Below are 23,685 nucleotides of genomic sequence, written 5' to 3'. Positions count from 1 at the left end.
ATGCCTTATTTGTCTTTATTATTTAATAATTTATTTTGACCCTTAAAACTATATGTATTTTGTCCAACGTCAAATCCAACTATGTAAACTTGGTACTCCTGTTTACTAACTAAAACTAACACCAACTAAAAAATTTCCTGTTCCCCCATATCTCAATGTCCCTACAGTGTCTCAAAGTTTTTTGATAGTTGTCTAGGCTATACATTCTTATTAAAATTATGCCCACAATATATTTTTAAATTTCCCCTGCTTCTTTTCATTTGCAATATTGCAACCATGATAATTTCTTTTCAGTTCAAGGTATTGAGGATAAATCAGGTCTTCAAGAGAGATGATTCCCTTGATCAATGGTATTGTTCAAGGTAGGAGATAAATTAATTAACAGTAACAAAACTCTTCAAGCAAACTTTTGGCGCATTTGTTGCAAGATGATCTTGTAATTCAATTGTGACTATTCTTAGCCTACTTCAAAACCAAATAAAATATTAAAAGCTCCTTAAAAAGAGATCTCTCCCAATCAAGAGGAATGATAAAAAATAGATTATACTTCTCAATTTATCTTAGGGAATTGTTAATTCTATTTTTGGAGATGGCAGCAAGAAATTACTTTCCAGACAACGAGTACAATGAAGAAAGGGAGAAAACACTCTTGAATGGCTTTCCGCAGAGAAACATGCTTTATAATTGGCTCGTCCCACCCTCAAATCCCTATCAAAACATGGCCAGGTAACTTGTCATAATACTTTTTATTTACACTTAGAAGGATGGATGTAATCTCTGTTGTACTTGAGCTCATTAGATTTATACATTTATTTGTCAACAACTCAAAAAAATTACATTACTGGCAGTTCAACGACTACTTTAAAGACTGTCTCATTTTGCTTGTTCATGTTTTTTTTTTATACTTTCAGTTCAAACATCGAAGCCCTTGCACATTTGGTTGTAATGTTGACATGTAAAAGTCCAGCACTTTTCTCTGGTCAAAGTGTAAATGTACCCAGGTAACATTAAGCTTCATTTAATGATTTTAAATTTTTATTCTCTATGCATTTAAATAATTAAGAAATAAATTTACATACTCATATAAATATCTTTTAACACAGAAAAAGTGGCAAGGTAGATGAGGAAAGTACTGGATCAGTCTACGATATTGTACAAAAAGTGAGTCGAATTAATATACTTATTGTTTGTAAAAATAGACTCTTTAGACTGTTGATGAGCAAGCTCTGCTTCTCCGTTCACCACAAGCGATTATGCGAAGCTCAAAACTTGATGTTTTGAGCACTCTGGTGACAACAGCAGTCTATACTCGCTTACCACTGAACTGATGAAGAGTCCTGGGAAGGACGAAACATGTGTCTACGGATAGATGTATTTGTAAAAGTAAATCTTTTGTTTAAAAAAATGGCTCTTTATTATTTGTAATATTTTTTTTTTCATTTTCGGTTACAGCCAGCACCAGTACATATGGAAAAACCTATCAAGTAAGTTTTCTTAAAGTAGCATAATTTTTGATGTATGAAATGAGAATGAACCATGTGAAATTTGTTATCCTTGTCATAAAAAGCGAATGTAGTATTTCTTTCTTTTCATGACAGGCGACAAAATATGATTGAGACAGGCTGTGGTTTCCTTATCGAATTGTTTACAAGGTTTTGGAAAGTGATGGTAAGGATTTTCTTTCTTGTCTTCCTAATGTGAAAATGCATTACCTTATCCCTCATTCATCTCTTCACCTCGTGACGGTCCTTCTTTATCAAATTCTAGGATACAGTTGAAGAAAAGGATAACCTGGAAATCCACACAACCTCTTTATGTTTATGCTTGAAAGTTATGGTTCTGATGAAGAAATATATCATAGATACTGATGCTAATAAACATTTGAGCAAGTTTATAAGGAAGTGTTCGGAACATTTATCCGTGATGCTTCCGAAGCTTCTGAAGCAAGAATCAGAAGAAGAAAGAAAAGCTCTGGTTGAAGGACTCTCTCTCTTTGATACATTTGTAAGTATTTCGTTCTTCGTGATCATTTGATGGACGTTTTTCCTTCTGGCTTCAGATACTTTAATGTATGAATGAATTGGATGAAATTTTGCGGATTTTGCGGATTTGGGTGTCATCCGCGAAATTAAGTCCCCATAGAAATTTGGAAAGGTCTAATCCGTGAAATTTTTTTGAGAAAAACTCTGAAAATGTTAGGCAATTACTTTTAAAATGTTAACTGGCATCAAAGAAGCGCTAACAATGTGTATTTCGACAACCAGTACGTGTAATTTTTATTATTCCGTTAAAGTAGTCAATAAATACATGTTTATATTTTCAGTTAGAAGATGCAAGTGTACGTTCCATTTTCTTTGCGTTGGGCTGGAATCTTGTGGAAGATGTACTATATTCCATTCTCAGCAAAAAGGTAAAAAAACAAGTTTGTAGCTAGGTAAACTTTAAAGTTTGAAATTTGTAGTTTACTTAAAATCTTGAATTTGAAGTATTAATGTAACATAACAAGAAACGAAGTTTTCTAAAGGGTCTGCTGACAACTAAATGGGCTTTTCCATAAATTTTTCGTACCCGACCTGTTGAGGATATTCTTTTTTCGAGTTCCACAGCCCCCTGGATATCCAGGTACTTTTAGTCCTGTACCTCCCTGGATATCATCTCCCTCTTTTAAGGTCCTTATAAGGGCCCTGGATATCCAGATAGTATTGAACCCCCTGGATATCCGATATCCTCAACAAGGGGGGGGGCACGGACTATTTCTCGATAAGCCCAATTATTTCTTTGAACTCATTTCAGGATAGTGTGAGTGGAAAATTGAGTTGTGGCGCCTCTTCGTCTACAGACGACATGATGATGGAATTTGATGATTCTCCCAACAGTGATGACACGAATAACAATAATCAAGGTATTAACAGATTAGGTCAACACTTCTTACCCGATGGGAAATATAGGTTGCTTGAAGTTCTAAATAAGTTTGAGTTTATCGACCCAGTGATATTCATATTGGAAGTTTATCGTGGCTTGGATCACGAGATTTACGTTTGGCTTCGTTTCATTTGCTTGAAGTTACTGGCAATTTATATATAACAATGAAGTGTAAAAAAAACGATATTCTCCTTATTATCAATATTTTAAAAGTTTATATTCCATTAAAAACTAAAAAGAACATCCTTCTTTCCAGACAATCCATTGACATCTGCGAACGTGGGTGAAGAACTTCAAATGGTCGCATGTTCGATCGTTTGCAAAGTTGTCTTCACCATTGTCAATGAGGAGAAATTGAAAGAACTTTTTTTAACTGACTTGGAACAGGTAAAATTTGACTGTGATTATGATATCCACACTTTCTAATATATAGTAACATGGAGAACCGTTAGATAACCTAGCTTTATTGCACACTAAAAGTTTATAATAAAATTATACAATTTTAAATCTAAGAGTCAAAAATTATATACTAAAGATTTGTTTCAAGTGTCGTGGAGTTGGAGGTTGAACTTATTTACATGCCGACATTTCAAAATCAGTTCATTCCTTGAATTTAACAGTTTCTTGGGTTGGTCGAATGTGGCAATTGCTAATTTTTCATCAAGGCAGAGTGAACATTTCATAAAATTACATTATACCAATTTCAATTTCTTTTTCACAGGCTCAAGACAATTGTAAAGGGCTTAAAATGGTATGTGCTTTTCATCTCTCAGCAAGTTATTTTATTTTCCTTTCGCAGTTAATAGATGTCAATCCTGTTTAATCCCGTGAATTTTTCTATCTGGGAAAGTCTAAAGAATAAACTCAACCAAGACATCCTAAATGTAGAAAAATAATATCCCGAAAGCGCTGGAATACTTATATAACAAGGATCTGTATTAACACACAACTCGTTGAAATGTCTTTAAGTGTTCTGTGTAAAGGGCTACTTAGACTACACTATATATTGACGAACAATATTCGACAATATGGTTTGCGGACCGTAATGTACGAAGTAAACAACTAGTACTCTATTATAAAAAGGAATTTTCTTTCTGTAAACAATCCCCCTTTATTGTTGGAATATTGCAAATGAGCTGACAATATATTGCCTGACAATATGTTTGTGTAGTGTATGTAGCCCTTAAGATTTCATTCAATTTCTTCTTTCTTTTTTATCAGTTGCTTCAATTGAACAAATGCTTGTCATCAAACCAAAATGTACTACCATCCAAAGAATTGCTCATTTTGGTCAATGTTACAAGGTTGGTTATCCTTTGAGTATCATGCCAATCCTTTTATTATTTATAATTAGAGACAGTGAAAGAAAAAAACTTTTTCAACTATGAAATCCGCAGTGAACTTGACTTGCATAACGTTCTCTCTAAAATTACGATCCTTTTTCGATCCTTTTTCGATCCAGGAGATACCTGCAAACATTCCACAACGACCAGGAGGTTTGTGAACAGTTATTGGAAGGCATTCAACTTTACATCAGAATGTCTATCACAATTCCCAACGATGCTACGATGGAAGAAGCGCGATTAACGCTCATCAAAATGATCGAAATCTTTCTGTAAGTCAAGGCCTCAAGCCCATATTGTAATGACTTTATTTATTTCAATAATTGACTGCCTTATTGCACGACGAAATACATTCGTGTTTTTTTCAGGTCAGTTGGGTCGACAAAGTATTCGCCACGCGTTCGCTCGAAGATAGTGCAAACTTTATTCGTCATACCAAAGGTACTATATCTATCATCAGAAAGGAAAATCTCATGTTGTCTACATTAAAGCTTTTAATAGACTAGTAAACTAGTCGTTGTCTTTTCTGAATTTCAACGACTAGAAGCTTCTTCCCTCAAAAAACGTTGTTTAATTTTACAACCTTTTTTAGGTTTTTAAGAATCCATCCAACTTTTTTGACTAAATGATATTTCATAGTAACATTAAACATGGGAACATATAAATAAATGAGCATTTCCAAAAACGCAATAAACAGAAAGAAAAATAAATGCAATCCCGCACGGGTCAGACATACAGAAATATGTACGTCTCTCCTTACGATTTTAGGTAAAGAAAAAAAGGCGTTGGAAGTAGCTTCTAGTAGTCGGTTATTTTCCTTTTCTCTCACGCGCGCTGAATATTTAATTAGTGTTTACATTATTTGATTGACAGTTTTATTATAAAGTTATAAGTAATAACCGACTAGTTTACTAGTTTAAGCTTTTAACAATGTTGTATCATCTACTCAATATGAGTAATAATCTATAGAGTCTTTAAAATTTCATTTTTCATACATTATTGAGTGAGAAAATTGGCACTTTATCCCATCTTTATCATTCTAAGGGCTTTTGATGCGCAAGCTGAACCGGCGTTTGCCGACGGAACCGTCTGGTATTATTCTATTAGAGTTTTAATGAGTATTCAGGATTTAACTATTGTTTCGAATACTTTTAGAGCACAACAGAAGAGGAGACGTGGAAGATTGAATTTGAGCTGGATGAAGGAAACGGTATTTTACGTTTCTCTTATTTTTCGCCATAGTGGTTTCGTGATCGTTGCCTTTCATGAAGGAGATCCGAGTTCCTTTCCCATTGTGATACTAAAGTGAACCATGTACCTTCCTCCGGGTAAACCCATACCTTATGAGGGGAGTAGGTTACCATAACTCTGATACAAGAGTGTGGTTGCTATGCCGGACCTTGTGGTGTGTGGTGGGATTTATCCTATACTTGCGACACACTATAAGCTCTCCAATTTACCTCGAGTGTCATCATCATGCATCATGGTATCTCTGTCTTGCGTGCACAGAACCAACGGAGCCTAGACTGCACTAAGCGCCCCTACTTGAGAAAGAAGGAATTCCTACTTCGTAAATAGTAGGAGTTGTTCCCGGATAGAGAGGGCTCATATCATCATGTGAGATGGAAGATTTCTTCTTATGATTCAAATTATTGCCTAAATTTCAGGGAAACATTGGGCTTTTCCAGAAAAAAATTGAATATGGAGGGGGGTGGAAGATAAAACAATTTTCAGTGATTTACCCCCCGGACAAAGTGACTTTTAGCCCCCGGAGCATTTTTACCCCCCGGACAAGGCAAATTTTGATGATTTTTCGCTACCCCCAGACAATATATCCTCCAACATTTTCTGGAAGAGCCCATTCGGATAGAGAGGGCTCATATCATCATATCTTTCATCATTCAGTACTTTCGCAATGGAATATTTATTTTTGTAATTCGAAGCTTTCCTTCATTTCAGGGAAACATTTGGTTTGTGCGTTCGATATCATTCTCAACTTGTTAATGACTGATCCAAGTTATTTGGTGCAACATTACATTTGTCAAAACATGCACAAACTTCTCACTAAACTGAAAGCAGAACAAGTCAAAAAGCTACAGAATCTCCTCAAGGAAATGACCAAACATGACATGGTATGAAGTTTGAATGAGTCAAACCTTTATAATTCCTGTATCCTAAAGTTCCCGCTTGGTAGCGGGAGTCATGGAAATGACGTTCGATAGAGACAATGCATTTGAGGTCGATCAATACTTTACGGTATTGCCCTTATATTCTCAACTTCAGTTGAGCTAGAATCTGAGAATGTCTGTTTGTCAGTCACTTCAAAACTTGGGGCAGGCTGCTGGAGACTTCAAAAATGGTCGGATTCGGCTTAAATTTTGCATACTTACTCCTTGGGTAAATATCTGGGGTGTTTTTTTATTTTTTCAAAAGTTTGATTTTTAGAGCCGTGGTCACGAGTTTTAGCCTCAAAACGAGGTTAAAAACTTTTGGACACGCTGTAGAGACTTCAAAAATGGTCCGATTTGGCTGAAATTTTGCATACTTGTTCCTTGGGTGAATATCTAGGGGTCTTTTCTTCATTTTTTCAAAATTTTAGATTCTTAGGGGCGTGGTCACGAGTTTTTCACCAAAACGAGGCTAAAATTTATCAAAAATCCTATTTTTTGATTTTTTGATTTTTATTTCTTATGTTTACAATTGGGACTATGAGTAATTTAAAAGATACTGAAGTTGAGCCAGTGCGGTTAGCACGTTCGACAGTTAGTATTATGGTTGATGTTTATTTTTATTTTTTGCCAGGAAATGGAGAAAGAGAAGAATCAAATATCCATCCAACTGTTTGTGGTGAAAAACATCATCATTTACTGCCCCATACTAGAGAAACAATCTCTCTTGACTCTGATCGAGTCTGCAAGGAATGGCTCCATCCAACACAATGCTATTTTAAAGGTGACAGATTTTTGCTTTTACTAAATGCACTTAGGAGGTTGTCAATTACGGAAACGAACATACCCTCGTAGTTAAAAGTTTTGTTTTGATTGAAAGGCCTAATGATGCTGATGCAGTAAAAACAAGTGCGACAAGATTAGTAAAAGGTTTTGAAAAAATGAAAATACATTAAATAAAAAAAGCAATAGAATGTGAGGTCACATCTTGAAACAACTTTCGATTTGCAGGATATGCCTAAAATAAGCTCCTTTTATTCCCGTAGAAAACATTTAAAATCTGAATTCTCTTTATTCAATAGATTATCAAAGTGGTTTCCTTATCTCTGGGCTACAATGACCATCCACTGTACATTGAAGAGCGTCTTGGTTTTATTTTGCACACCTTTATCAAACAAGGAAATTCCATCGAACATTTCCCGGTCAAATGCCTTGGTTTCAGTATGAACGAATTTTTAAGGTAACTCCATTTTACTTCAATCTAAAGGAAACACCCTTAGAAGTTTCCATCAAATATGCTTCTTCAAGATGTTTTTGTTCTACGTGTCTGTCTAGCCCGTGGTCCACTTTAGGCTTTTTAATCGACTGGATGGCGTTGTTATGTACTTAACTAGACTCTGCGTCATCCAAAATTATCAAAAAGTTCAGCTAGAAGTTCAGCTAGAAGTAAACTAGTGTCTAGTGTCTAGTGAGTGTCTAGTCTAGTAAGAGCACGTATTGAAATTTCTTTTTAATCTCTTCGTTTATCAGGAAAATGTTCGTGCCACACGTATTGCCCTGGCTTGTCGTTCACAACAAGTTCGAAGAAATCACACAAATCCAAAACACGTATTTTGCCAACGTTGATCTGGTCTCATTCTTTCAAAATGCCTTCCAAAGAATCGCGTCCCTCCTCCTGCCTACTTACTTCAAAAATCAAACAACTGAATCGTTGAATGAAATGGAACAGATTCATTTGGAAGCCTTGTCTGAATACAGAGAGCATGTCACTCCTGAGGTTAGAATGTAGATTTTAAAATTGTCATCTTAATTTTGTTTCTATAACCCTCGGAAAGCCTTCGAGAAACCCTCAGGAAATCGAATCGACCTGATTATCTGAAAACATTTTTCGTTCTCACTTTTAGTATTTCAACAAAGCACTGCAGGAGCAATGCAAGTTCATTTTGTTGAGATTCTTCTCACATTTCAATGGTGCCAAGGAATGCTCTCATTTTGATAGGTATGTCAAATAATTTCTTTTCTAACGAAGGTTTGGAACCTCCTTCCGCTAATTAGAAGCCAAAGGAGTTTTGAATGCTCGTTTTTCTGCGTCAATGCCACTGAAATTCTTTCATAACGGTATTGATATTCAAAGCAACTCCTCTTTTTCTATTTCGCAGATCGAGTCCTATTGCAGTCAACTACCCTCTGCATAGAACAAATGATATCGAATCGTTTGTCTTCAATCTGGCGAAATGTTACGGCGAAAAGAGGAAGCCCATCATTGTCTTCACGAGATCAACAGTAAACTCCACTTCTGCATTACATTTTGGTTAATAAGGTCTTTTTTTAAATAAATGACACCAAGTCAAGTTGAAATTTGGTGATATTGTGCTATAAAAATTTTCTAAAAGTAATTCTTAATATTCTTCCTTCAGGATACCATTCCATTCATGCAAGCATCATTGGCGGAAAACTTTTTCAGCGCATGCGTGAATTCACTTCGAGTCACCACCTTCATGTGTTATCACCATTTTGTGATGTATATCCTCGGTGATTATGGGGAGTTCGAAAAAGTCATCGGTAATTTCATCATCAGAGTGATACTTCATAATACAATCTACGCTGCTAGACTAGCTTCCAAACATCCACAGGAGTTATCTTGTGTTTTAGATCTCTCGTTTGAGATCTTGGAAAAGGTCTTTAGTATGGTTCCACTTTTCCCGAGTGTGTGTTGCGAGTTTGCATCTTCACTTTCCTTCATTGTCGTCAATTTGACCAACTTTTGTTTGAACAAAGACGTCGTTTGGTTGGTCAATAAATCCATCGCTTTCTTGGAAGAGATTGTTTGCTCGCAAACAGATAACATGAACTTGTATGACTTCATCAATTCTCTGGTGTCACTCAGCTCTTTTCCTGGTCAAGACATTTTCGAAAAGTTGAACAACCATCTGAAAACACTGAAAGATTCTCAAGGCATGACGTCGTTTAATGAGGTAAACGTCCCAGAAATTATCCTATTTTAAACGGAATAAGTTATGAAAGTTTTCCCTATGAAATTGTAAATCGACGAATGTTTCTAATTATTTAGGAACTTGATCAACATTTGCATATTTTGGAGCAGATCAATGTATCAACAGATAATTTGGCGATTTGCTTACAGAATGTCAAACGTTTCTTGGTGCAAAACACAGCACGGAAAGGTACACACACCATTTACTTAGTAATCTAGACTGGAGTCGTTTATAATGCGTGTATTAGTATTACAGTAGTATAGGCGGTATATGATAATACGATTATTGTTACGGGATTTAGTTTGCATAAACTAAACTAGACTAAAATTTGTTCCCTCCATTACTTTTTGCTTTATTTCTACTATGTCTGAATTAGACGTCTAGCTTGCTGGACTATTAGTAATCCAATGAGAGTCAATATTGTGTTGCTCTTCGAAGGACTCTTATTTCCAATTACTTTACAATGATCAAAACGCGAACTTTTGATGGTATGTTTAAATTCTTTCGTTACAGAACCATCACAATCTCTCAACAAACTTGTTCACTTTTTACATCAAAACATGCAATCGTTCACAAGTGACTCACAAAAGTTGGCTTTTGAATGTTTGGGTTTGATAGGACCTCAAGGAAGCATCAAGCACCAAGTTGAGAGAAACAATGACTTGACGAACGTCGTAGAAAATATCTTGTGCCAAATCTGCAAGTTGTGTGTCAGCGAACGGTAACGAGCTTCTTCATCAAAACGCATCAAAACATCAAAAATAGTATGGTTTGTTTGAATGTAGATAATAGGCCATTTCTCTGTCGAAATGGATCATGGGTATCAGGACTGATTGTGCCTCCATAACGGCTTTCTGTTGGCTAGACGCAATAATCTTCAAAAAATTTCAAAACTTTGGACCAATACCAAAAGTAAATCGTCATTAGCGTGTAGCGGTCCTGATTACCCATTACGCTTTGCAACTGTGAAATGGCCTATTGAATCAACTCTTGAGCTGTGACAATTGAAGTTCCGTTCCATTTTTCTTTAGGTGTACTACCAGCAAAGCAGCGGTCATATGTTTGAGTAAATTATTCGAAAAGAACATTTTCAAAGAACGATATGAGAAGATGTTATCGAGTGGTTCTACCATTTTGAAATATCTGAATCCATTCGTCCATAACAAAAAGAGTAAGGTATGGTTACCTTTTAAAGAGCGTTTCTTCCGCTGTCAATTCTTTTAGTTCCTAGTGCAGTATTCTGTCTAACCTGCTTGAATAATATTTTTTGTGTATTGTTTAGAGGATAAAAGGACAATCCAACCAAAGTCAAATCCTACACCAAGGAGCAGGTGTTCTGGACTTGGAACTGAAGCCTGAAGTTTCTTATGAGCGTTGGGTGCAGGATTTATGTGTTTATCTATCGAACAAGAAAGGTTGCCAGGACTCCTACAAAGATTTACTTCCACTGTGTCTCGAGAGTGTAAGTAATTGCTATCATTTCAGAACTCACAAGTTTGTTTCTTTTCTTTATAGTTGATGTAAAATAGTATAAAATGTATTTTGCTCGATATAGCTGATCGATATCAATTATTAGTTATAATTCTACCTAAAATTTTTATAATCGTCAATCTTAACTAGTTATTATTTTGGATTTTCGGTAAATAGAGGTGAATTTTTTTCTCCAAGGTGGCTGCCTGAATGAGGCTCCCCCAGCGGTCACTTTGATCACTATATCACGCAGTCACGATCACGTAAAACATCAAAAAACTTTGAAAAAAGTCCAACATTTATCACGGCTCAAAAATCTTTCAAATCACGATCACGTTTTGACCTCTAATCACGCAATCACGAAGAAAAAATTTCCAAATCACGTAATCACGCTAGTAAAAAGTCCCTATCGCGTCATCACGCAAACCGTTTTGGGGGGGGGGCCTCCTGAATAAAAATGATTTTCAAAGATAAATAATTCCCTTTACCCTCTCATTGGATTTCAGCTTGAGTTTTTGGAAACATGTTTACCGTACATTGTTCACCTCCTGATCGAAGTGGATAGTAACTTTCAAACGGAACTCACTTACGCCATTGCTGAAAGTCTGGCCCTGTTGTCAGATACCGGTCAAATTAAAGGTACTGCTCTCTTCTTGTCTCTAAAACTAGAAGATTCATTTACTTCCTACACACCTATCTTTTTTGACAGAGATGATAGCTTGCATTTGAAGCCTTCATCATTAAACAATACCACATATCTGTAAAGACCGAAGGGCTAGACAACAAGCAATTTCACTAGTTTGAGAGATGCGAAATAGCGTTCGCCGCCTACTTTTTTTGATCTCGCGCTCCGAAAACAATTACCAAAATGCTAGATCCTATCCATTGGCACAAAATTTAAAAAGTCAAATTTTTGCTTCACTTTTTTTTGCTGGAGAAAGCTTAAAGTTGCCTATCTAGCCCTTTGGGCTTTACCAGGCTTACAGATATCTATGAACAATACACCATGTTTCTTTGAAAATTCCTTAGAAAACTTGAAGAAGATGTGCCAACTCATCAAAATCATTGACTACTTGAGGATGAAAGCGATAGAACGACATTTGGAGCAAGAGATTGACAAACGATCCATTCCTTGGCAAGCTAATCTTCCCAGGATCGATTATTCGAAATTGTCCAAAATGGCGATCGATTGTGGAATGCATTATACAGCTGCTGTCTTCGTGGAACTCTCTCTTGACCCTATTATGTAAGAAAAATTTCTATATTCAGTAAGCTCTTTCAATAAAAGACCACTTTATACCTCTTCAGCAATATGGTTTACATCCAACCTCGTCCCCGTCTATTTCAGGCTTTATTTAGGTTACTGATTATCTAGCTCTATCAGTAAGCATAAAAAAGCTGGTAATACACAGGGAACGAGGTTGGTTTACATCCAACTTCATTTACAGGAAGAACCCGCCAAGTTTATCATCACAAAGCTCCTCCAGACAAAGCAGCAATAGTTCATGCTCCACTGAAAGCCTCGGAGACATAGACACCATGGGATCACAAACATCTCAACAATGCGGTTCATATGGAAAACCAACACAGCGTCTTTTGTACGAAATTTACGAGAGGATCGGAGAAGTGGATTTGTTGACCGGACTTGCTCACTCCAGCATCGCCGATCCCAGTGTCAAATTGAAAACGCAAAAGTTGCGAGGAAACCATGCTAAAGCATTGCGTATGTTAACCTTTTTTAAAGATTTTTTGACACTTTTTTCTATTGTGTCATTAATTTTAGATAATTTCCCTTTCATTTTGATGTTTTAGTACTGAGTGATATTGGATGGAATGCTGGGAAGTCTAATGCAAAATTATTAGAAGTAAGTATGTTATCTAAGGCTTGTCTTTATGGCTCCCATCATGGTTGTCTAGTATTTTAGAATGTATTCCCTGCCATTTCCCTTTAGTACCTATTGATCTTAATATTTCGATTGCTTTTCATAGAACTTAATGGATTGTGGTTTGCTCAACGTGGCGTTGATGTTTGTACAAGGTGTTGACCAAGACATTCATCACAACCAAAAGGTAGGAGTGTTATCCAAGAAGATTATCCAGAAGATTTATTTCAAGTTCATTTCTGTGACTACTCTCGGGTACCTAATAGCCGGGGGGGGTTAACTGTTTCGAAAAGGAGGCTAATACAGCAGAATTAGGACAAAAAAGGGAACTTTCAAAAAAAATTTCCCAAAAATCAATAAGCGTGGGGGTTGGAATAAGAATGTCCTGGGTGGAAAATTTTCGAAAAATTAATTAGCGGGCCCCCCCCCCCGGCTATTAAGTACCCGAGAGTAATCTTTCTCATTCTTCTTTTTCATTAGTACTTGGAGTTGCAGTATGAAGCGGCCTGGCGAAACAGTGTTTGGGATAATAAATCGAGGTGAGATACAACTTCCCAATCTTTTAACTGAGGTGGTTCATGGTAGTCAACGCAATAGACGGGTCCAAGCTTTTAGGCTATACTCTAGTAGGAGTATGAAGTAGTCCAGCTCATGGGAACTATCATCCTCTTTACTTTCAAGACTATATCACTACCTTTTTCCACTTCAGGGATATGCTTTCGTCGGAGTCAGGTTTACATGGAAACATCTACAAGACATTGTGTTCTTGGAAGAACAACGATTCACATTCATTGGCGTACAGCATGGAAGAAGCGAGAAAAAACATCTTACAATCATGTTTATTGAACGAAGTTGGCCCCTCGGAGATGATCAAACAAAGCTTCGTCTTGAACCAATTGGGAAACACCTGCAAAAATCTTTTAAGGTAACATTTTGCTTCTTTTGAAGCTCCATGATATAAAAACTAGTTAGTTTAGCGTTCAGTATGTCAAAAAAGCTTGTAACAATATTAGTGAACTTAAGACTGTTCTCAAAATATAGTTTTTCTTTTGATCGGTTTGAACGCGAATTCATTTTTTAGGTATTTCTCTAAAAGAATGACCCTTTTACTGTTCGTAACTTTTCAATTTAGAGGCGATCTTGATGAGATCAAGATCCCAAAATCAACAGAAAATTCTTTTGAAAGTTTTGAGATGGGCTGTTCAGTCAGCCTGGAAGCCATTATGCTTTGTAAAGAAATCAAACAATCGACACCCAAGACGAAAGAAGTTCTTGATTTGGTTGTTTGCTATGGAAAAGGACTTTGCCGTTTGGCAAGAGAGAGCAAAAAGTTTGAGGTGAATAGATGCTTTTGTTTCCTGAAACTCGTGACTGAACTTTTTTGTTTCAATTTTTTAATCGCGTACTTGTTGAGGGTCACTGAGTGATTGGGCTCTTCCGGAAAGTTTTTGTACATGGGGGTAGAGGATATATTGGATATTTTGTCCGGGGGGTAGTGAAAAATCTGCAAAATTTGCGTTGTTTTGGGGCAAATTTGCTCTGTTAGGGATAATTTTAAATGTCCGGGGGATCAACTGATGCTTTTCCGGGGGGTAAGATATATTGTCTACGGGGTCATAATTCGTCATAATTCAAAAACTAATGTCCGGGGGTAAATTTCCAAAAAATGTTATATCTTCCATCCTCCCCCCCCCCATACTCAATTTTTTTCTGGAAAAGCCCATTTAGAATTTATTCTGAGAAAAACAACACATCTATCCTTTTCACGTTTTTGTCAAATGGTTTACACCTTAATTTGTATAGAGAATAAAGGCTTTTCTTCTGATTTTAGGTTTGTGAGCGCCTGATTTCAAAATTAGTGAAGCTTGAAGGTGAAGTGAATCTTTCCAATGATTGGAAGTTAGAGCAAGTCAAATTGGCGTGGGCGGAGGGAGAAAGGATGCACGCCATCCAGCTGTTGAAGAAATTCATTAAAGACTCCAAGGTAAGAAATTAACCACCGCAATCGAAAAACTGTTTTTGAATATGAGTCTCGGGTGTTCAGCACTTTCACTCACTATTAATTTGGAGCAACGATTTGAACTCTATCCCAAAAAATTAAGGATGCTAGGTGAAGTAACTAGTTAGTTAAGAAATTTTCAGGCTTTGCGGACAACACCCGATTTCTTAGGAAGAAAATACTCACAAAATAATATGGTGAATAAGAACATTTTTAGGCAAGAACATTTTAAGGCTTAAAACTCAAAAAGTTAAGAACATCCGAAGGCTTAAAAGAAACGTGCACTGTAGTTTCAATAACTCCTTTAAGCACAAGTCGAAATAACATCTATATTTCGATTTCTTTTTGGTGAAGAATGCAGATGGCTGTGAGAAGACGTTATATCCAGTAGCGTTGAGTTTGTACGGCCATTATGCCGGCGAGACCAAGTCCGAAAGCCCTGTTTATATCATGGAAAATTATTTGGAACCGGTAAGCTTTTTCCTTGATTCATCTCAATTTTGCGAGCTTCTGGACTTGCTTCTAAATGAGTTAGCATCAGTGATCTATATTTAAAACTCTGAACTAAGTTTTCTTCCGACAATTGCATTTCGAGTTTTTAGAGACGAGAGTGAAAGTTTGATATGTAGCGCCGTATTAGGTTTGTTGTAAGTAACCCTTTTCTAGAATTCTGAAAACTATGAATAAACTGTATCTGTGAGTTGCGAATTTAAGCGCACTTTTAGAGAAAAGAATTGTGTGTGCAGCATGCTGGATATTTCAATCAATATCATGTCAATCAACTTGTTCTCCACGTTTATTAGGGTAAATCGTTTAAACTCTACGATTTTTTAATTATTTCCTTTTTTTACAGGCTATTGGCTTGATGGAGCAAGAAAACTACAGTGGCAATCACTCCCCCATCGATGTAATAATATTTCTTTTGTTTACTTTCCACAATAAAATAGTAATTTCTCATGACTGTGAGACTATATGGGTATATTCTCACTGTTGCTAGAAAGTTGCTTGAACGTTTCACGTACATCAGCAAGAAGTAGTAAAAATTATTTTCTTTTCTAGACTTTCATCATTCTACCGACAAAACAATTTTATGATTTAGACACGTTAAGGCCATAAGCTTGAAACTAGCAGTGTGAATACATCCTATACATTGTTTTGTATATAATCGATCTAATGTGATGGCTTCTTTGTGACTTTTCAAATCCTTCGCAATTTTCGTACCCAGGCATATCACACTCTTGCGAAGTACGCGGACAACCAGTATGAGAGTATCGGACAATACCTCAAATCGGACATGTATGAACATAAACAAAGTGTCGTCCGTAAAAATAAGGTTAGTCCTTCTTTATAAATCAATGTGTTGTTAGACGTTTACCTTTCTTCTGTCATCCATTGCCTTCACCACGGTGAAAGTGCGAAATGGAAGAAATCTCAAGTGGAGAAAATTTGGTTAAAGTATTAAGTTGTTTGAGAAATTTCATCTTCCTTAAAAGCAAGTTCTTACTTTTCTCAAAAAAAAGTAAAGACGAAAAACAAAATTTTGTTCATTCTTGACGTTTCGATACTTCTTGTATCTTGCAAGCTTACTTTTCCATCTCAGGTTTTTCTAAATCAAATTTTTGTTGGAAGAAACATTCCATGTCGTGACGAAAGTCGAGGGAACCTTTTACTTCGATGACAGCAGGTTTATTTGTTAGGGAAACATTGACTCTAAACCTTTCTAAAATGTATTCAATTTTATTGGCCCAGCGCTAGCGAAGGGGCCTTTCAAGAGGAACTTTCCGTGTGTCTGTCCTGTCCTGTCTGTCCGCAGTCTGTGCCATGTTCTGTTTTTATGTCCTCTCTCACTCCTGTCCGTGCTATGGTCGCTCTTTTGATGCGATTCAATCGGGGGCATTCGCATAAAATTTAATCGATTTGCTCGGGTCGTCTTAGGCTGCGTGCTGTAAAGAATATCGATTCTACTGCGGCCGTGGGTTTATTTCCTCCGAACGAAATCCAAGATGGCGCCTGAGAATCACGTTTTGGTTGTCGGTCAATGTTTTGATTTCTTTATGGATCTTGAGACTTATGAAAAGTTTACTGTTTCAAATGTTTTTCAATTAGTTAAGTGTAGCTCTGACTTGCACCCACAGAAGTGGATGCTGATACTTATTGACCTAAAAGCTTTAAAAGACTATTTTGAAAGTTGCATTTTTTACACTGATTTTGCTTGAGGGTTTTCATCGATGTTTTCTCATTATTGTTCAAAATGAATTTTCAAACACCAACCAGATTATTACAGGTATGTTCTCTTATGTAATGTTTATTACTCTCTTGCTATCTCCTTGATGATTAAGAGGAATCAGACATTTTATCAGAATAATTATAACTTAACGTGTGCGAAGAAAAAATGTGTGTTCAGGCTTTTTATTCGACAAGAAAATTTATTCAAACAGTAAGATGTTGACTACACTAGCCTCTATTTGTATTGTTGAATATTTTGATACTTTTTCTGCATAAAATTATGGTGAAATTTTATATTTTAAATGAGCTTTTCTAAAGGAGTCTCGATCATGCTCAGTTATTTTAGTTTCAGTACATACCAGACGGCATAATTAATCAAAATTTTCAAACGTTGCTGCACTAAAATTGTGAGTATTCGATTAAGTTCCACTTAAACTTTGACAACAGGAAATGTTCGACAAATTTGACCAAAACTACTCTGTTCAACAAAGTTTGACAACAAGAAATGTTTGACAAATTCGACAAAAATTCTGTTCAACAAAGTTGAAAACAAAACAAATTCTTTCAACGGTCACACTCTTTAAGAGAAAACGCAAGTTCCAAAATAGGGTTTTTATTTTAGTAAGTGAGGACAGAGATAAATTCAAATTTCCCACTGTAAATTTTTTGTACAATACCTTATAGGAAGAAATTTTGGCGGGAATTTAATTTGGCGGATGGCCAAAAAAGTTTTTCAGAGGGAATTTAATTTGGCGGATGGACGAAAAAACTAAATTTGGCAGGAATTTAATTTGGCGGTCGCTTAAAAATTTAACCTTAGGATGGCGTCAAAACAGTGAAAAAATAGCAAAAACACCTTAAAAGAGATCATAATTTCAAAATGTTTAATTTGGCGGGAATTTAATTTGGCGGATGGTCGAAAAAAGAAATTTTGGCGGGAACTTAATTTGGCGGATTTCAGTCAAATCCGCCAAATTTTCTTTCCGCCAAAATTTCTTCCTTTAAGGTATACCGTGAAGTCGGGTAACTTGTATCAGTGGAGGCTAACATGCATAGTCCTCAAATGAATGACCTGTCAGGTCCTTAATACAAAGTGAAACCAAAACAGTCCAAAGCGGTCAAAAGGGCTTATCGGCGCCACCCTGTCAGACACCATCTTGAAATAGCCTCATTTTGGGAAAAACACTTACTGAATTATGATCTGCATCTGAAAGTGAGTCACTGTACAAAATTTCAGCCAATAACTCCAAATTGTTCAATTTTTATGGACATTTTTATATAAAATTTTTGCATTTTTGAGTGCTGCTGAGGCTGCAGCCGCTGTGGTTGCAGGAAAATTTTTTCGATGCTGGTTTCTTTTTAATTTTACTTTTTATCATTTGTTTTTGCTCCCTTTAGTTAGAGCTTTAATATCAATCATGTTTGTTAAAGATTTTTCAAAAGTTTTATTTTTACATAAATAAGTGTTCCCGTTTCATGTAAGACACATGTTTCATATCAGGTTGTTATATCGTGCTAATATAAGCAAAAAAATGTTTTTCTCTTCCTCTTTCTGGCCAATCTTGCTCCACATTCGTGCCAATTCAATATAAAAAAGCTTGTAAATTAAAATTGATGAGTAAGCAAACTTTATCACTCTTATTTAGAAACAAAACTTTTAATGCTGGGCCTTCATGCCCTTGGGCTTCTTGTTCGTTAACATTTGATCATTTTTCTGTTTTTAGGAGGAAATTGATCGATTGCGGAGCGGAAAGCAAAACCATGATCAAACAGTGTATGTAATAGACGATATCGGCTGAATTTTTTTCCGCACAAAGCATTGTGGGCAATTCTCGGAGGTCAAATCTGAGTTTTCACGTTAAGCCGATATCGTCTATTCTCTCTATTTCCCATTTTCTATGGTTGTCTTTGATCATGTAATTTTTCACTTTTTGTCTCCTATTAAGGCATCTTCGACCACAACCTTTTCAGCCATTGATTGATTTTTTTTCATTCCCTAGCGAACGACAAATTCGAAATTTGGAGAAACAGTACACGGAAGACAATCTAGAACTCAAACAAACCACCATAGACCGAAACACTTTTCTCCTCAAAGCCGTTCAAAATTACTGCAAATGTCTTGAACAGGGCGTAAGTCATTTTTTTTTCAACATCAGATAAGGGATATTTGATCTGGAGCAAAGCCTGAGTGAGTGATAAGGATCTTTTTTAAAGAACTTAACTATTAAAACTATTCCAGAATACTATGCTAAGCCTTGATCCTAAGCTTATTTTTTCCCTTACTTAGCTTAATTTAACAATTTATAGGCTTAACCTTTTTAATTTTCATAACAATTTTTGTCAAATATTTGCAAAAGTAATTCTAATGAATTTATGCAAATGAATATATAGAAATAGAAATAAAAATAGATTTTCCGTTTTATTTTAGGATAAACACAATTTGAATGTCATTCGTTTGGTATCCTTATGGTTTGAGAAATTCTCAGATGAAGACCTCAATGGTTTACTCAAACAATCCCTGAAGAGAATTGAATCCCGCAAATTTCTTCCCATCATCTATCAAGTGGCGGCACGCCTTGGTACCGCCATGACAACACAAAGTGCCTCTTTCAAAGAAAACATCGAACAGGTCAGATTCCATACATCTTATATCATAACAGCTGTATTAATGCAAATCCTGTTTTGTAGAGTAATTTCCAATCAAGCTGGCCAAGAGTTTTTACGCGCTCTGATAAGCGAACCTTACAGGATCAAATGAACATTGAAACATCAATCATTTCTTACCATGTAGGTGATTTTCCAATGTGTATCAGAACATCCGCACCATTCAGCGTACGTATTGATGGCTCTCAAACACGCCGACATGGACAACAAGATGACCGTCCGAAATTCCAGAACAAAACCACCAACATTGAAACCACAAGATAAGGTGAATGAATCAATGCTGGTGAATTCCAAATTTCAGGTTATCTAAAGATGCCTAAAGGATCTGTTCAAATTAAAGGTTTTGTTTTTAAATAAGAATGATCTCATTTGCTTACTCATCAATTTTAATTTACAAGCTTTTTCACATTAGATTGACACGGATGTGGAGCAAGATGATCAAAAAGAGAGCATAATATAACAATAGGCAGACACTGCCGTGATATAAAATATGTGTCTGATATGAAACGGGAACATTTATTTAAAAATAAAACCTTTAAGGAAGCATTTGAATTTTACAATTTTGAATTACACCAACTATCCCTTGTATCTTGCTAGCTACCTTCATCCTACCTTCAAGCATTTCTTTTTCTTTCGGGTTCAGACTCGCTTGGATGCAGCTTGTTCTGTGGTTGAAAGATTGCGAAAACGACACACTAAATACATTCAAGATATAGAGCATCTTTCGCAAGTATACATCGAAATGGCTTACTGGGATATCAAACACCTCAAAACAGAAACTGGTTTGTTTTTAAGATAAACTTTTTTGTTGTCCTATTTTCTGTCACCAAGATACTTCCAATGCCTTGCTAACCTTCCCAGTGCGCAACATTTTTTGAAAAAACATGTGAAAATCTCCAACTTTTTTTTTGAAATCCAACATTTAAAATTGACATAAAAGCTTGTAACTTGAGAGTTGGACAATGGATTTGAAAAAGGTATTTGTATACTCTTTCTCTTTCTTTCTTTCGGTTTATGCCCTTCTAAATCAAGTGGTAAGGAGTTATAGCCTTAAATCTGGGACTCGGTATATTGGCAAATTTAAAACGTGTATGCACATTTTCCGGGTTTAAAGGGTTAATAAATATTTCCCCCTCCTCTCAACAGGTCCTTTTGACATTCCGGAAAGCAGAAGACTGCGTCAAATTCACAACCTTACTTCAGTGATGGTACCTACTGTCGAAACGAAGGTCTGTTTTTTTTGTCTGTTTCTAGCAATATTTTTGGAATGTGTAAACTTTTCACTTTACCGACCTGTGTTCATTTCTAAAAAGCCTCTCAATAAATGTTTCATCTTTTCGGCAATCTTCACTACCGTACTTAAATAATTTCTTATTGTTATGGGTGACTCGGGATTTTTGTAATGTAAAACAGCGTAACATGAAACGATATTGACTACCTTACTTACCTATAACAATCCGAAATTTCCCTAAACAATCAGACGCTTTTTCTCAACCTTGAATGGTCAAATACATCATAATTTTGAGTTCCAACCAATCAGATCGATTTGATTTTTAAGGGAACTTTTGGATTTTTATAGGTAAGTGCGGTAGTCAATATGAGTTCGTGTTACGTCTTTTTAACAATACGAAAATCTCGAGTCACCCATAACAATGAGAGATTATTCAAGTACAGTATATCTATATCTGATACGGACTGTATCTTCTTTTATCGTTGTGGGCAGGTTGATGCATCTTTACAATACAAGAACATTATTCACATTCGGAAATTCGACGACAAGTTCACACATTGCGGAGGTGTGAACCTACCGAAGGTGGTGACATGTGTTTGTTCTGATGGTCAACGAAGGCGTCAACTTATCAAGGTTTTACCTCTTTTATTCATTCACTCTAGCTTTTCCAATGTGTTTCACTTGAAATCCTGAAAAGTCAAGAATCGCAAGGCTCATTTTAATTCTTATAATTTATATAAAAAATTTGTGTGTAGCGTTTATAAATAATTACCAAAATTGTTTTTGATGTAACTTCTCGTTTGTCAATTCTTAGTGCAACTGTTTTCCTCAAATTCAAAATTTTAGAAAAACTTAGAGTGCATGTTTCTAGGAAGTGACCCCCCTTAGGAAATACATTTGATAATTCAAAACCCCCCTTAGGAAATTCAATAATTTTTTTTTTTCAAAAAGAAAAATATTGAAATTTTGACACCCCCCCTTGTCTGGGTTTCATCAAAATCCAAGACCTCCCCCCTAAATGAAGGGGGTTAGAAACTATGGAGTGATAAGGGATTCTTTTTTCGCAGGGCAAAGACGACATGCGACAAGACGCTGTGATGCAACAAGTTTTTAGTGTTGCCAACATGTTGTTACAACAAGACAGTGAAAATAGAAAGAAAAATTTCCAAATGCGGACTTACAAGGTACCCTCTTCGTTAGTCACCGATTCCCCCTTTTACTTTGTATCAAACAGTGAATTAATAAAAAAAATTTTTTCATCCCAATTGGTTATTAACAAGCTTTTGACTCTAACAGCCTAAATTTAAAAATAATTTTGATATTGGAGTTTTGAATATCATCCAGCGGGCTTGAGTATACTTTTCATTAGTCTAGCAAGCTAGACGTCTAATTCAGACATAGTAGAAATAAAGCAAAAAGTAATGGAGGGAACAAATTTTAATCTAGTTTAGTTTAGTTTATACAAACTAAATCCCGTAACAATAGTCGTGTTATCATATAAAGCCTATACTACTATACACGCATTTTAAATGACTCCAGTCTAACTTCTCATCGTTCTTGAATTCAGGTGGTTCCGTTATCGCGTAAGAGTGGCGTAATGGAATGGTGCGAAGGGACGATGCCATTGGGTGATTATTTGATCGGTGGTAGGAGCAAGAAGTTGGGAGCTCATCAACGTTACTATCCATCTGATTGGAAGCCTAGTGAATGCAGACAACGGTTGCATGTAAGTAGAAAGAATCGCTTCTCCTTCAATCAGTTTTGAGGTATAGGAAACTAAGTAAAGTCTGCGATCGCAGTCGGAGGCTGTCTACCCGAAGGTAGGGAGGGCGCCCTTGATCCTTCTCTTAATTGCTGAGCACCAAGGCAGAGAGGCATCAAGTACCATTTTGAACATCTTTGGTATGACCCGGCTGAGGGTTGAACCTACAACCTTGCGCACCGTAGCCGGATGCTCTACCACTGTACTACGGTCGCTATGAGGAGGAAACTTGTGTACCAGGGAACCTAAAAGCAGGGGTAAGAGAACGATTGCCCAGGATGTTGAACACTTAATTAGCGGGAGTGCTTCTTAGGTTTTCTATGGCAAAATTTTGCTTCTTATAAGACCTTCCGCTTTCTATGTTTCAGAAATCAAGCAAGAAGATCAAAGCTTTCCTCGTAAGTCCCTTTCATTTGTTTTTGTTTGGAAATCTTCTCAAATCCAATAATTATGATTTGCACACTACTGCGATACGGAGGTAAACAAAAAGTGAAAATTTTTAATGAAATATTTAAAAATCGTTCGTTATATGTGACAGCTGCTTTGCGCCTTATATATTTGTAATTCTATATTAGAAATTGCAAAGAGTTACGGCAAAAACTTACCGTAGAAATAAAATGGAGGTCAAAACATTATGCTACTTTCTTGGGATTTTATTACTTTTCCGAAAAACTCTTTGCGACATGTTCAAGAAACCAGACTACAACGAAATGTGTAAGCGACAAATGAAAACTTTCCTGACACCAAAGAATTTCCAACCGAACAAACGAATCTATCTCTTGATTGGTGTGTTTCGACAGTTCAGAACGACACATCCTTACATGTTGTTCAGCAAAGTATGCCTTCGCGAAGCTTTCCAAAGAAATGTCAAGAAATTTCAGAATGAAATGAGAGATATACAAGTTGGCGGATTGATCTACGAGACGTCCTGTTTTAAACGTCTCAATTATAATGAAGCATTTTTGAGGATTGTTTTGAACAAAATTGTCTATGTAAAAGATTACATCATTCTCGGAGTGTTCAC

At 36.1% G+C, this 23,685-nt stretch overlaps 1 protein-coding gene across 2 annotated transcripts in view; it reads left to right on the top strand.

Annotated features, from left to right (window-relative positions):
• LOC136814036 (serine-protein kinase ATM-like) overlaps positions 1 to 23,685 on the top strand; it is a 47,939-nt gene that overhangs the window by 19,966 nt on the left and 4,288 nt on the right. For both annotated transcript variants that reach the window (XM_067070545.1, XM_067070550.1), the window contains exons 14-61: positions 295 to 362; positions 565 to 726; positions 912 to 1,001; positions 1,104 to 1,161; positions 1,453 to 1,484; positions 1,599 to 1,668; positions 1,768 to 2,004; positions 2,324 to 2,410; positions 2,794 to 2,902; positions 3,179 to 3,309; positions 3,644 to 3,673; positions 4,144 to 4,226; positions 4,385 to 4,537; positions 4,634 to 4,706; positions 5,421 to 5,475; positions 6,225 to 6,397; positions 7,068 to 7,217; positions 7,516 to 7,673; positions 7,964 to 8,210; positions 8,338 to 8,432; positions 8,593 to 8,716; positions 8,851 to 9,408; positions 9,504 to 9,615; positions 9,940 to 10,147; positions 10,458 to 10,602; positions 10,709 to 10,888; positions 11,403 to 11,535; positions 11,926 to 12,142; positions 12,345 to 12,619; positions 12,709 to 12,761; positions 12,886 to 12,966; positions 13,260 to 13,318; positions 13,489 to 13,704; positions 13,912 to 14,116; positions 14,611 to 14,763; positions 15,133 to 15,249; positions 15,632 to 15,685; positions 16,004 to 16,111; positions 18,729 to 18,778; positions 19,005 to 19,134; positions 19,433 to 19,633; positions 19,796 to 19,933; positions 20,312 to 20,450; positions 20,815 to 20,897; positions 21,392 to 21,532; positions 21,967 to 22,083; positions 22,467 to 22,625; positions 23,030 to 23,059. In XM_067070545.1, the coding sequence (XP_066926646.1) occupies positions 295 to 362; positions 565 to 726; positions 912 to 1,001; positions 1,104 to 1,161; positions 1,453 to 1,484; positions 1,599 to 1,668; positions 1,768 to 2,004; positions 2,324 to 2,410; positions 2,794 to 2,902; positions 3,179 to 3,309; positions 3,644 to 3,673; positions 4,144 to 4,226; positions 4,385 to 4,537; positions 4,634 to 4,706; positions 5,421 to 5,475; positions 6,225 to 6,397; positions 7,068 to 7,217; positions 7,516 to 7,673; positions 7,964 to 8,210; positions 8,338 to 8,432; positions 8,593 to 8,716; positions 8,851 to 9,408; positions 9,504 to 9,615; positions 9,940 to 10,147; positions 10,458 to 10,602; positions 10,709 to 10,888; positions 11,403 to 11,535; positions 11,926 to 12,142; positions 12,345 to 12,619; positions 12,709 to 12,761; positions 12,886 to 12,966; positions 13,260 to 13,318; positions 13,489 to 13,704; positions 13,912 to 14,116; positions 14,611 to 14,763; positions 15,133 to 15,249; positions 15,632 to 15,685; positions 16,004 to 16,111; positions 18,729 to 18,778; positions 19,005 to 19,134; positions 19,433 to 19,633; positions 19,796 to 19,933; positions 20,312 to 20,450; positions 20,815 to 20,897; positions 21,392 to 21,532; positions 21,967 to 22,083; positions 22,467 to 22,625; positions 23,030 to 23,059 (6,447 nt within the window). The remainder of the gene's footprint in view (positions 1 to 294; positions 363 to 564; positions 727 to 911; positions 1,002 to 1,103; positions 1,162 to 1,452; positions 1,485 to 1,598; positions 1,669 to 1,767; positions 2,005 to 2,323; positions 2,411 to 2,793; positions 2,903 to 3,178; positions 3,310 to 3,643; positions 3,674 to 4,143; positions 4,227 to 4,384; positions 4,538 to 4,633; positions 4,707 to 5,420; positions 5,476 to 6,224; positions 6,398 to 7,067; positions 7,218 to 7,515; positions 7,674 to 7,963; positions 8,211 to 8,337; positions 8,433 to 8,592; positions 8,717 to 8,850; positions 9,409 to 9,503; positions 9,616 to 9,939; positions 10,148 to 10,457; positions 10,603 to 10,708; positions 10,889 to 11,402; positions 11,536 to 11,925; positions 12,143 to 12,344; positions 12,620 to 12,708; positions 12,762 to 12,885; positions 12,967 to 13,259; positions 13,319 to 13,488; positions 13,705 to 13,911; positions 14,117 to 14,610; positions 14,764 to 15,132; positions 15,250 to 15,631; positions 15,686 to 16,003; positions 16,112 to 18,728; positions 18,779 to 19,004; positions 19,135 to 19,432; positions 19,634 to 19,795; positions 19,934 to 20,311; positions 20,451 to 20,814; positions 20,898 to 21,391; positions 21,533 to 21,966; positions 22,084 to 22,466; positions 22,626 to 23,029; positions 23,060 to 23,685) is intronic.

Source organism: Clytia hemisphaerica, unplaced genomic scaffold (genome assembly GCF_902728285.1).
Source record: "Clytia hemisphaerica strain Z4C2 unplaced genomic scaffold, Clytia hemisphaerica genome assembly, whole genome shotgun sequence".
NCBI lineage: Eukaryota > Metazoa > Cnidaria > Hydrozoa > Leptothecata > Clytiidae > Clytia > Clytia hemisphaerica.
This window is presented reverse-complemented; position numbering and strand designations above follow the sequence as displayed.